General features: G+C 52.1%; 1 protein-coding gene across 2 annotated transcripts in view; it reads right to left on the minus strand.

Moving 5' to 3' along the window:
- Positions 1-17: 17 nt before the first annotated feature.
- Positions 18-12,669, minus strand: part of NSD1 (nuclear receptor binding SET domain protein 1) — a 61,227-nt gene continuing 48,575 nt past the window's right edge. For both annotated transcript variants that reach the window (XM_032125112.1, XM_032125111.1), the window contains exons 22-23: positions 11,580-11,784; positions 18-8,868 (exon numbers count right to left, since the gene is read on the minus strand). In XM_032125112.1, coding sequence (XP_031981003.1) covers positions 6,521-8,868; positions 11,580-11,784 — 2,553 coding nt within the window. In that variant the 3' untranslated portion in view covers positions 18-6,520. The remainder of the gene's footprint in view (positions 8,869-11,579; positions 11,785-12,669) is intronic.

Here is a 12,669-nt window from a genome sequence, read left to right on the forward strand (position 1 = left end):
CAAACCACAAGAGGACATCGAGAGTAAAGTTAAACTTTACTTTACAGTAATTTTTCTTCTATATACAAAGAATTACAGTACATGTTCTGGGAGCACCTGGGCAGGGCAACCCTCTTTTCATTATAAGTTTCACATACACAGCCAACAGTCTAAGGGGAGCAAAATGAAAGTAATCAATGGTCCAAGACTCTCCCCTCTCCCTCTTCTAAAAATAATATACATGCTGGAAATATGTAGTTTTCTCTCACCTGCTCCGGCATTCCTGCTTACAACTGACAGACGAGTCCTGGCCAGGGCTGAGCACCCCCGTGTCCCCCCCGCAGTGCTCCGGCTGGCCCCTGCCTTGGCTGGGATCCTCGACTCCTGATGTGTTTCCCTCTGGCTGAGCCTGCAGAACAGGACCCTGTGGGGGACCTCCATTCGCCACCACCCTGTGGGCAGCAGACCTCAGAGGGGAAGGAAGGCAGCGTGGGGCTGCCCACACCAAGGTTCCCCCCACGAGCAAACCTCCAGCTCATGGCTCCAGCACAACTTAGGCTGCTGCCACGAGTGGCTCCCCATGTCCCTGGGCAGTGAGGAAGGGGCAGTGGGCAGCCACCCTCCCCAGGGCCCTCGGCTAGCTGGCAGCCAGGATCCCAGCTGAGAGCACACAGCGCTGGAGGGTGGCAGGGGACATTAAAATGAGGCATGGCGTCCAACACGTTCAGTGTCTCGGGGGGCGAGCAGGCTGGTGGGGCAGTGAGCTCGGCACCACGGATATGCAGGGCTGGGAGCGCCACTGCTGAAAGGCTCCCATGGCCCCTCGCAGGGAGGGCCACTCCCTGCCTGCTCCCGCTGCTGCCAACACATCTCACCTCCCACCCACGCCGGCCGGGGCCACCCTCAGCTCCAGCCATGCTCCACCTTGAGCCTCCCAGTGCTTGCTGCTTTTCCTTTTAACAAGTTCCCAGTGTCTAAAAAAATACACAAAACCCAGTTCCTTGAAGTCAACAACTCGGAAACATCAGAAAAAGAAACAAAAACTGAAACCAGCTCAGTACCAAACGGACACGAAGAACATGCAGTAGTGGATGCCTGCTTGCTTCACGTGGCTCCACGGGCTCCCCCATGGGGCTCAGTGGCACACTGGTTTGAGTCTCAAAACCATCATAAACTGAAGGAACAGAGTCACTCCTTGTTCTGTTTCAGTCGCACGTGCTGAAGCCCGGCCCCAGCTCCAGGGGGATGGGATCAGCTGGCCAAGAAGCCCCAGCCCTCGGGCCAGGAGCCGTGAGTCCAGCCCTACTGTGCTAAGCTGCCGACGGTTTACAATAGCACCACAATAGCCCAAGGGCTTTGCCAAGGGCAAACTTGATTAAAACTTTACCTTGAAATAGGCCATAGCAACACCCATTTCTCAGATTTCTCTAGGAGGTAGATTCAGTGCTGTAGGGACTGACTGTCACTGCTGCTCCTCCAGCCCGAGCTCACACAACCTGTCCTGTCCCCCTGGCACCAAACTTTGCTTACATCACTTTTGTAGGACCTGGAGCAGGAATCTTGCACTCTCCCATCTCCTGCTAAGCAAGGGCACTGTCCCCCCACAGGTGAGACTCCTGCTGAAGCCAGGCATGTGGCAGAGCAGTCCCCAAGCTCCAGTATCCCGTGTCCCAGGCCCTGGGAGCCCCAAGCACCCATCAGCCCAGCCGTGCTGCTGCAAGAGGAGCAGCCTCGGCTGCAAATGCTGCCACCAGCGTTATCACTATCACAGGAGGGCGGGTAATTAGCACGGGCAAAGCCTGGGAGATCGAACGCAGCATTCCCCCCATACTTTCAGGATAGCTGCACGATTTGCCACTTTGCTTTAACACTCGCTGGCTAGCAAAGGCGGAAAGCCTCATCAGTAATTTAGGGCAAAGCACATTACAAGCAGGTTACAATTATGGTTATTCCAAACATCAAGCAAAATCAGAAGTTAAGGCTGAAATTAAAAATAAACAGAAGGTGTTGAAGGTCTGAGGTTTCTCAAACTCCCCCTGCCCTGTCACAACACTGGCTGTGGTGTCCAGATAGGAGTGGGGCACATCCACAGCGTGCTCAGGGCTAAAACACTGCCGAGAGCATCAAGGTTAGGGCCGCTTTTTCTTTCTCTTTCCTGTTTTTTTTTTCTGTGAAACTAAGCTGAAGCTTTTCTAGCAAATGCACTGTCTCACCTTAGTTCTTTAATGTCCTTTACATTCAACCATCTCTCTTATCTCCCAAATTTCAACACCAGCCACACCTTCAGAGCCTCTGCCTGCAGGGGTTTAACCCTGAATTAACACGTGCTCCCACAGTACCACCCAGATGCTTTGTGCATTGAAGTGACTCTGGTTCTTGTGGGATTTTTTTGTTAAATAGGAAAAGTTTAACTGGAGAACAGCAATAAAGCAAGCTACCATGAGCTAATTTGCATCTGGAGACGTGCAGGAGGTGAGGTGATTATTCCTTACAGTGATAACTCTCCTGCTAGATTCACCAGAGCCCTGGCTGACAGTGGGCACCGAGGGAGATGGGACAAGCCTCGCAGGACAGGGGCCTGTGCCTGCTCCCCTCCTGCCCACACATCCCACAGGCCCTGTGGTGGCTCCTCCTCTGCAACCCTCCTCCCTATGGGGCACAAGGCCCTGACCATGCTGTTATCCCTTATCGAGCTCCTCCATCACCAAAGGTCACCTGAGACTCTCCTGCCCACAGTGGAAATCCAACACTGAAGTGGGTCCTGCTGTGGGGTGGAGGCCACAGCTGCTGACCACCCCAGCCCACTGCTCTGAGCAGGGGCAGCAGGGATGCTGACCAGTAAAGTGTTTGTATAGGAGCAGAGCCTTCATCCCCTTCAGAAATGGGAAGAGGGAGCCGTTCCTACCAGGAATGAGTCTGGAAAATTCCTGTGAGCCATCGTGGGACACCAGGGAAGGGACAGAGATAATTACACCCTTGATTTTGCTTCTACAGCGCTCCACACCACTGAATCAACACAGGAGTCACCTCTCACCCACCTTGGGTGCAATTACGGCAGACCCAGGATTAAGTGACCAGGTGACTGGATCCTTCCAACACAGCAAAAGAGCACCACAGCCTTGGCATGGAGCTGCAGCAAAGGTCTGAGCCCAGCACGAGGCTGCAGCAGTGCCTCTCCCAGAGTCTGCCAGGGGTACGGGTTACTTTGCCTCTACCCTCTACTTTTAAAATCCCCCGTGATTCAAACTGGCTGAACTCTGAAGGCAGCAATGAACAACAGCAAACAAACCCAACTGCTTCAACAGAGACATGTCCCTCTCCTCCTCCAAGGCAGTGCTGCCAGCTGCCACCACAGTGAGTCACCTTGAGTACAGAAGATGCCCACACTTCCTTCACAAGGGTTTTGCTGCCTGAAGCTGTTCCCCAGCTCATGCTCCCTGATGAGGGCAGCCTGGACGAGGCAGGGCTGCTGGGACCTCTCTCTATGCCTGGTCAGGTGTTGTCTACGTGACCCAGCACAGCCCAGACACTCCCAAAAGCACCACTACTCTCTCTGAAAAGCCCCCCGATCTGACAGAGCATCGCCCAGGGCCTCAGCGAGGGCAAAGAGGGAAGAGCAGCTTCCTGGCTTCCTCCTTCAATGATGTTCCTCAACACCAGCTTTGCCAAGCAGCCTCCTAGCTACGCTGAATTCAACTTCCCGACAGCAGCTGCAAGGTAGCAAGCCAGAAACCTGGATCCTTGTGGAAAAGGGAGACAAGAAGAGAGACAAGGAACAGCAGCTGCAATGAAGAAGGCTGCGGGAAATGCCATGCAACGGTTTAATCCACGTTCACTGTTCCAAACAAGCTTTTGGGTAAGCACCTGCTGCATGAAAGGCGGCTGCTGCCATGAGCCTCACCCTGCTACGAGAGCCTGCAATTTATAGAAGTGATTTTTTTCAAACCTGCTCTTGTGAGAATTCACTGAGAACTTCTCCATTTTACAGATTTAAAAAAGCCTGCACCAAAAATATTCACAGTTTATTTTTTCATGAAACAAGTAACTAGTTAACACGTGACAATGCGAAGCGGAGGTGGACAGAGCAGTGCAGAGACCTCTCTGGTTACACTGGGAGCTGGCTGGGTGCTGGCACTGAGGAAACCCTACTTACACAATCTACATGACTAAGTCCAGCTCATGGGAAGCCTTATAAATGTAAATTCAAGATTTATTTTCCTTCTCACACATGATAAATACTTAATATACTGAACGTCATAATCTTTTTTTTTTTTTCTTTTTTTTTCTTTTTGTTTAAAAACGTTAATGAATGCCCTTAAGGTAATCTTCTCTCTCAATGGATCTGAGTTGTCCTGATTCCCTTTGTGGAGGAGTCACGCAGAAAAGCAAGCTGCTTGCATTTCCCTAGTTTCAGCAGCAAGCAGGAACTGACCTGCCAGTCTTCCCGGAAAAAAAAAACAACATTAAACAAGTAAGTTTCCATAAGCCATAAAGCTTTTCCCAGTTGTGAGCTATTCTACAAAGGATCTGAAATGATTCGGACTAGAGCAGAGACGCACCATAGCACTGGTAATGTCCCCCTGTGCCCAGCACACCTGGCCTTTACAGCAGGACGTTGTCTTGGGGTGCACACATCAGGAAAGGAGAACGGATCAGGATTTGTCTTGGTACAGCTGTCTGCCTCCCTTCATAGAAAACTGCAAAGCTCATGACTGTCTGCTCTGGGAGCAGCAGGCACTTGCAAGCCAGGTGGGAACAAGGACCTGCTCCCCTGTCAGAGGAAGGGGGTCAGCACAGGGCTGAACTCTCCCTTCCTGGGGAGGGAGGGGCCTGCAGATCTGCCTGGAAGAAGAAGAAGAAGAAGAAGGAGAAGGATACACACACTGGAGCTGTGCAAGGGTCTGGCGGTGGCGTGGAGATCCGAGGCTGCGGCCCCAGATCGGTGGAGCTCAGGCAAACCACAGAGGTAATGTGTTGTGAGAGTGGGAAAAAGCTGATCAGCAGCGTTTCCTCGGCAGAACACCAACCCTATCCAGGCCAGGCAGTGGCACCTGAGGAGGTCTGTCCCTCCTCCTGCCTGCAAGGGTGCCGGTGGTCACAAGATGCTGCAGGTCCCTGGGACTCTACTGCCTGCCCCACGAGCACCACAGCCAAGCCAACTTCTGCCTCAACGCTTGAGTGAACGGCTTTCAGCAGGCTTCGTCTGGACACCAGCCTGATGACCACCAGGTACTAAACATTGCCTTCACTGTGGAAGAGAGAAGAGGAAAAAAGAAAGCCAGCCAGCTGCTGGAGCCCACCGTGTTCCAGTGTGAGAACTACAATTCAGTTGGATGGACGCACACGCGCACACACACATGCACACCAACACAGTCCAGTTAATTCAAGTCTCCTTTGGTTGTAGAAGAGTTAAGCCAGAAGCTACGCAAGGGGAAGGCGTTGAGATGGGTCCTGATCCAGCTATGGCACCCTTGCCTCTGTGCTGTGCAGCGAGCAGGACAGGCTCTGCTTGATGCTGGCAATACCAGGTGTGATGGGAACACGTTCTGAACACCTCTGAGGCAAAGGGAGAAAGGACTGCTCAGTCCGCTGGCTCATGCTGAGAACAGAGGTCTAGAAGAGACTGGATGGAAATTTGAAAGGGAGCACTGTCCCCCTGGCAGGGCAGTGCTCAGCACCTCCAGGAACCCACTCTGCTCTGCTCCACTATTGCTGCTTTATGGATCACTACGTTGTCAAGTGCAGGGAAACATTCCACGTGTCCTGTGCTAAAGGACTAAGACACAAGAATGAAAAAACTGCCAGACAACTTCTAAGGTCTCTTTTCCCTGGCTTCCTGGGCCTGGCCAGTCGCAGCTCTGTAAAAAAGGAGCCTGAATGGATACTGCCTATTGCTGGAGAAAACTGCACTGAGTGAGTGCAGGAGCTCCTCTCCCATCTCAGTGGAGACAATCCCTGTCCTTCAGCAAACCACACACACAGCATGTCCCAGCGAACACGCAGACAAACCTCGCAAAGCAACGCCCTGCAGGGACAGAGACCTGGGCAGGTGACATAAAATCCCTTCCCTGCTTCTAGAGTGTGGCAAGGACACACACACACACGACTGCTCACCACGTGATCCCTGAAACATCTCCAGTGCCAGGGCAGCCTGACTGATCCACTTTCTTTAAATGCAGTAACAAGAGCAAGGCTGCTGGCTGTACCTGCAAACCCACCTATGAATCAAACCTGGAGCTTGAACACGCTGGATCAGTGATGTGACCATATCAATGGAATTGGAGATTTTTACCCAGAGTGGACTCTTTATTTCAGCTTCACCATTGGTAAAAGGAAGAGGAAAAGGTCACGGATGCTCTCTCCCTTTGGCTGGGCCAGACTCAGATTTAAGAGAATGTCCTTGCTCATGTCACAAGAGAATATGGATGGGATGTGCATGGGTTAGGGGCTGGGCTCAGGGAAGTGAATAAAAAAAACAAAACAAAGATTCCCCCTCCCTAAACATTAAACGACTGAAACCTGCCTCCCATATTCACCAACCTCACTTTGGCTCTGAGTCAGCCAACTCACGACAGACAGAATCCTGGTTACAGGCTAGCGCTGTGTTTTGTTCAGGCAAAGGGTCCTGCCCCCGAGGAGTCTGTGCTTTTCCACTCAGCCAAGAAATCTGATCAATTGTCTGAATGTTCGTGACAAGCCACTGCATCTGCTCCGGGGGCACCGGCGCTTCCCTGGCTGGCCGAGGGGTCTGCTCGAATGCACGCAATCTCTCTGATGTCCATGGGGTCTGCTCCGTGGGGGCTGAGGCCACTTCCCAGCTGGGCTGAAGGGTTGGCTCTGGTAGTTTCTCTGCTGTCCGGGAAGGCTGCTCTGCAGGCGTCAGGGCTTTCACGGTGGCCCAGTGGCTTTGCTCGTGCGTCTGTAGTTTCTCCGTAGGCCAAGGTACTTGTCCGACGTGCGTCACCACCTTCCCAGCAGACCAAGAGATTTGCTCCCCAGCTAACATGGTCCGCTCTTTCTGCTGGGGACTCAGCTCCACGGCTGGGGCTCCTCTCTCCTTTGGCTGAGCGTTCTGGTCGACGGGACGCAGAGCCTTCTCCGACAGCAACAGCCTTGGAGCTGATGCAGCCAGAGGCTTGTCCAAGGCTTGAGGCCGAGGAGCCACAGCAGCAGCCAGCTTATCCGACGCCTGAGGCCATGGGGCTGTAAGAGCAAGAGGCCTCTCCAAGAGCTGAGGCCGAGACACCCCAGAGCTGAGAGCCTTTTCCAAAGGCAGAACCCGCAGGGCGCCGGAGTCAGCAGCCTTCTCCGGAGGCAGGGATCGCAGCACCCCGGGGGAGAGAGACTTCTGTGTGAGCGGGATCCGCAGGGCCCCCGAGCCGAGAGCCTTCTCCATGGGCAGGATGTGCGGTGATTGAGAGCCAGGGGCCTTCTCTGGAGACAGAGGCCACGGCGACCCTAAACTGGGAGACCTCTCTGTGGGCAGGATCCGTGGCATACCCAAACCAGCAGCCTTCTCTGGAGGCAGGGGACGGGGTGACCCAGAGCTGGGAGACTTCTCTGTGTCTGGGACTCGCACTGCCCCAGAGAAGGAAGTCTTTTCTAGAGGCAGGGATCGTGGTACTGCTGATCCAGGAGCCTTCTCTGAGGGCAGGATCCGTGAGACTGGGGAGTCAGGGACTTTTTCAATGGGAATAGACCACAGCACCTCAGGACTGGAAGCCATCTCCAACGCTGGGATGTGCGGCACCACAGAGCTGGAAGCCTCTTCCACGGCCTGTGGCTGCGGACTCTGGGCAGAGGAGTCGTCCAGTGGCTGGAGCTGATCGGCATCAGGAGGCTCATCCTCTGGCTGGGACTGCAGCGTCCCCACCGTGGCAAGGAGTCTGTCGGACAGTGGAGGATGGAGGCATTTCGCAGGGAACTCGTCCAGCAGCTCGGGCTGCTGGGTCCTGCTGTCAATGAGGGACTTATCTGATAACTCCAAAACCTCGGGGGCATCAGGAGTCTCATCGGACAGCTGGAGCTGCAGGTCACCAGCAGTAACAAGCGACTCATCCAAGGGGGACCGCGGCGTTCCCGGAGGAGATTTGCTCGGCAGCTGAGGCTGCGAGGCGTCACTGGAGGACTCGTCCAGTGGCCAGAGCACCGCGTTGCTGGGAGGTTTGTCGGGCTGCTGAGGCCGCAGCGCTACAATGATGGGCTGCTTCTCTGACTGCAGCCTCAGGGACAGGGCAGCCTGGGGCTTGTCTGACGGCTGCAGGCGGAGTGACAGGGTGGTGGGAGGTTTGTCCGAAGGCTGAAGCCGGAGCGAGAGGGTGGTGGAGGGTTTATTGGATGGCTTCAGCCTCAGTGACAAGGTGGCAGGGGGTTTATTTGATGGTGGCAGTCTCAGAGCCAGGGTAGCAGGTGGTTTGTCTGGTGAAGGCAGTCTGAGGGCCAGGGTGGTGGGGGGCTTGTTTGATGGCTGCAGCCTTAGGGCAAGGGTGGTGGGGGGCTTGTCTGAAGAAGGCAGCCTCAGCGCTAGGGTAGCAGGGGGCTTTTCTGGTGACTGCAGTCTGAGGGCCACAGACTGAGGTAGGCTGTCCAGGGGCTGAACACTCAGGTCTGTGTCTGCCTCTGTGTCTGCAGGCAGCTGCTCTGGTGGCTGGGTGTCCTCGCCATTAGTCAGGCCTTCTATGGGAGGCGCATACTCACGAATTTCTCCTGGCTCTAGAGGGTGAGGCCCACAAGGATCGTGCTCTGTACAGCATAATCGTCCATCCAGCTTGGAGATGAAGAGCATTCCTTCCCTGTGCTGCTTGCAGAAGGATCTGGGGCACATCTCACAGAATGAAGCTGCTTCCTTACCACACATGTCACACTGATGCCACGGGCACTCCCACTTTCCTGCAGTACAGATACGGGAGAAAAGACACACCTTAGGAGTAGTACAAGGGCAAGAGACAAAGGCCTGCTGCAAAGGGAGTTCAGGGGAAAGTGGGAACACTCCTGTAATACCCACATACAATTCTGCATGTCCTCTTCAGTTTCTGCCTTAGCTTGACAGGCAGTTAACACAAACCTGCATTCTCAGAAGCAGCAAGGGCAATGATAATCGTGACAAACACAAGCCAGATCAGCTCAGACCAAAACCCCATCTGGCTCCTGCACAACACTAACAGAAGTGTCTAGAGAGGAGCAGACACTCCCAGCTTGCACATCTCCATGGCTCTGATTTTCATAGAAAACAGCAGTGGTTATCTGCACACAACACCCAAAGGACTTTTTAAGCAAACGTCTCAGATTCATCTTTTAATTCTGGGTCAAGAACTTCCCTTCCTGTTTATCAGAAAGAAGAAGTGAGAGAGCAGTGATCGAAAGGGGTAAGTTTCTATTGTCTCTGAACCCGAAGGCACATCCTTAACCCCTGGCCATGTATGGCCATAATAAAACAAAGCTGCTCCCCCAGCAGCTCCATCTTCACAGTGAACCTATTGACCATCAGTACCAACACCACCAGGAGGAAAAACACAACATTACACTTCAGAGATTGCTGCTTTTCTCCCTTGTAGATGACCTCACCGGCTCAGCCTCCTGCTCCCTCAGCCAAGGCTGTTGCTGGCTCTACCAAACGCTTCCCACCAGTTCAGGGACACAACCAGGCACATGCTGAGTTCCTGAGCAAGCAAGGATGTCTTTCCAAATAACACCTCCTGCCTGTGTGCTCTCCCAGCACCCCACATCCCCCGTCTCCCCTGCTCTCTGCCTTGCTGTGGGGAGCAGCTCCTCACAGAGCAGCCCTGGCACAGAGCTCTGAGCCAGAGGGCAGCCACAGACACAGGCCAGGCCCGAGCACTTCCCAGACTGCCTGAACCAAACCCACAGAGCTGTGGCTGTGGCAACCAGCTCTTTTCCAGGGAGGCTGGTTCCTGCAGCACAGCACTGAGCAGCTGTGGGCATTGCTCCCTGCACTTGTGCAACAGCAGCTCTCCACTCCCCTCTCTCACACTGCTTTTCCCCTGGGGTTGAAGGCAACACATAGCAAGTTTTTCCCCTCCTTTAAAGCCAGTCCAAAGCTTCTGTTCCAGTCTCAAAATATGCACACTGCTCTTCTGTGTCTTTTCCAAATTTTCAGCATTTTTTTCCAAGTAAGGATGTTTAACACCTCCCATGGTCTCCCCTGTTCCTGGCTCATGGTGCTGCAGCACAGGCTGTCACTGCTCCCCCTGCACCAGCAGCATCCCAGAGAGCCACACTCAACACTAAACTGGGCCACTGGAAAGACTCTGGGACCATCCTTATAGAGGTAATTTGTACAGATGGAAAATAAAACAAGTCAAAACCTGCTAGTTTGTTGCAGGAAAAGACAAATCCTATCAAACACTCTAATGGTCTTTGACAGGATAAAAGGTCTAATGAATAAGCACCCTCTCCAGGGACAGCCCGGAGCTCTTGGAAGTAAGATCAAACAATTAGCAACATGCAAACAAGCAGGAAATTCCAATTACTTGACAGCAAAGCCCATGGCAGAGGAAACATTTGAAGTAGAAAGTGCTGAACTTTTCATCTCCTGAATGATACTCTGAGGAGCAGCTATGAAAATCACTGCCTATGTGTAAAAAGAGTAAAATTGCTACAACTGACTGAAAATCATTCTCAAAAAAGTTATTAATGGTCTTGTGGCAAACTGAAGAGGCATTTCAAATTACATACTTCAGGAGTATATTTTAATCTGTACAATAATTTAAATTTCTGAAAGCAGAACAGCAAATACTCTTACAGAAGCAGGTAGATAACATCGAAGCTGTGAGGGACTGCAAAAATCCAGTTGGACAGGCTCAGGATTTAAACTGGACAGACGCTCTTGCACCAACAAGGTGTAATTAAATAAAGACAGGTGCAAAACAGGATTGCAAGAGGAAGAAATAAATATGAGAAAAGGATCAAGATGAAAACTCAGGAATGATAAAGCAAACCATCAACATCACATAAATATAAGTTTCATATAATACAATTTCCCAAGAAATTTTGTGTTAAAAACAAAATATAATTATTCTCTTCTGTTAGAGTAAGCAAGGCCTCAGCTGCAATGCTGTTAAAATACTCCTTTTCCAGTTTTAAAAAATGTGTAGGCAAGTGGGACACAGTCCAGATCAAAAAACTAGAATATGCTTTGGTACTGTTCTCTTAAGTATTGAACTAATGGCTATTCAGACATTTAACAGATTCTTTTCTAACTCCTATTTTCCAGCAGTGCTTCTCCTCACCATTCAACTCTCTCAACTGTCTTCAACTTCGGGAAAACAGCCAGTGTGATGACCAACACCTCAGCTATTGTTGGGATTATGCTGTGCCAGGCCCCAAGAATGGGGTCACTTCACAAGAACCATCTCTTAGGCAAGGACCAGCTTCCCCTTCAGCAACTAGTTCACCTTTTTGCAGTCACAGTGGGGTACAAACCAAGGCTGGGTTGTTTGGGCAACGAGGTCTGCTCAAGTGAGAAAGATTTCTCTAAATGTTAAGATGCTGTGAATAGAGTACAAGGTGATGAGCAGTGCCCAGGACACCCAGAGCCAACACTGTGACCTAAGCAGAGCCCAGCTGTGCAGAGCACTGACCTGCAGGTCTCTTGGTCAGGTTGAGGCAGTCGGCGTGGTACACCTTGGGGCAGCCTGACTTCTTACAAGAGACCAGCTGCCCTCCGTCCCCGCAGCTGAAACACTCATCCTCCCGCTCCTTCATCACCTCCGCCTGCGACCTGCGCTTCATCTGCGGCCGCCTCTTGAGCTTCTTGGACTTCTCCTCGGTGAGGCTGGGCTGGCTCTGTGGGTGAGACAATGTGGGTTAATGCAGGGCTCTGCCCTGTTCACCTGCTCCCTTTCATGCTGCAGGAGAGAACTGCAAACCCTACCAACAGGAATCCCACTGCCAGCTGTACCTGAGACCTGTGCAGCATCTCCACTGCTGCTCGGTATTTGGCAACCAATTTACTACAGCAAATAGCTCCCAGTTATTTTGAAAGAGCCTGGAAATCCTGCACCAAAGCTTGGCTCAACATGGGATATATCCAACCAGAAACAGCAGAATGAGGAGCTGGGGCTGCCTGGGGTCACTGAGTTTGTGCTGCTTCTCACAGACTCTTCAGGTCAAAGCAGTCAGGTCTCCTGGCACACATAACTCATAAGGAGTCTACCCAGGGCCTTCCTGCACTTTTTCACATTCATCACTTCTCTCTCCATTTTCAGTCTGAATTTATCTGTCATCAGTTTAGACCTATTCGTTCTTGTGTCAATGCTGCTCTTCTGCACCAGAATCACAAAATCTTTATGGTTGGAAAAGACGTCCAAGATCATCAAGTCCAAACTTTGAAGTTTTTCTGTCTCCCTGAAGTAACCCCTGGGACACACTCTCCTGCTTGCAAACTGAAACTTTCACAGGCTGCACACTCAGTTTTCCCAGGGGCTTTTCTCTGCCCTTATGGAGTATATTTATCCCAAACGAAAGTTACAGAATTACACATGCTACCTCAGATAACACCTCACAGGCCGCGTACAATGACATCAACACTTTGCCAAAAGAACAGGAAATCCCCCCAAAGCACTGCCCCCATTTGCCTTTTCCACAGCTGTGTCACACCACAGCTCAGTCCTGTGGCAGCTGAGCTGCACAGTGGCTCTTTCTCCACCACGACTGCCCAGCCATGACCTT

This window comes from Corvus moneduloides, chromosome 15 (assembly GCF_009650955.1).
Source record: "Corvus moneduloides isolate bCorMon1 chromosome 15, bCorMon1.pri, whole genome shotgun sequence".
In the NCBI taxonomy this organism is placed as follows: Eukaryota; Metazoa; Chordata; class Aves; order Passeriformes; family Corvidae; genus Corvus; species Corvus moneduloides.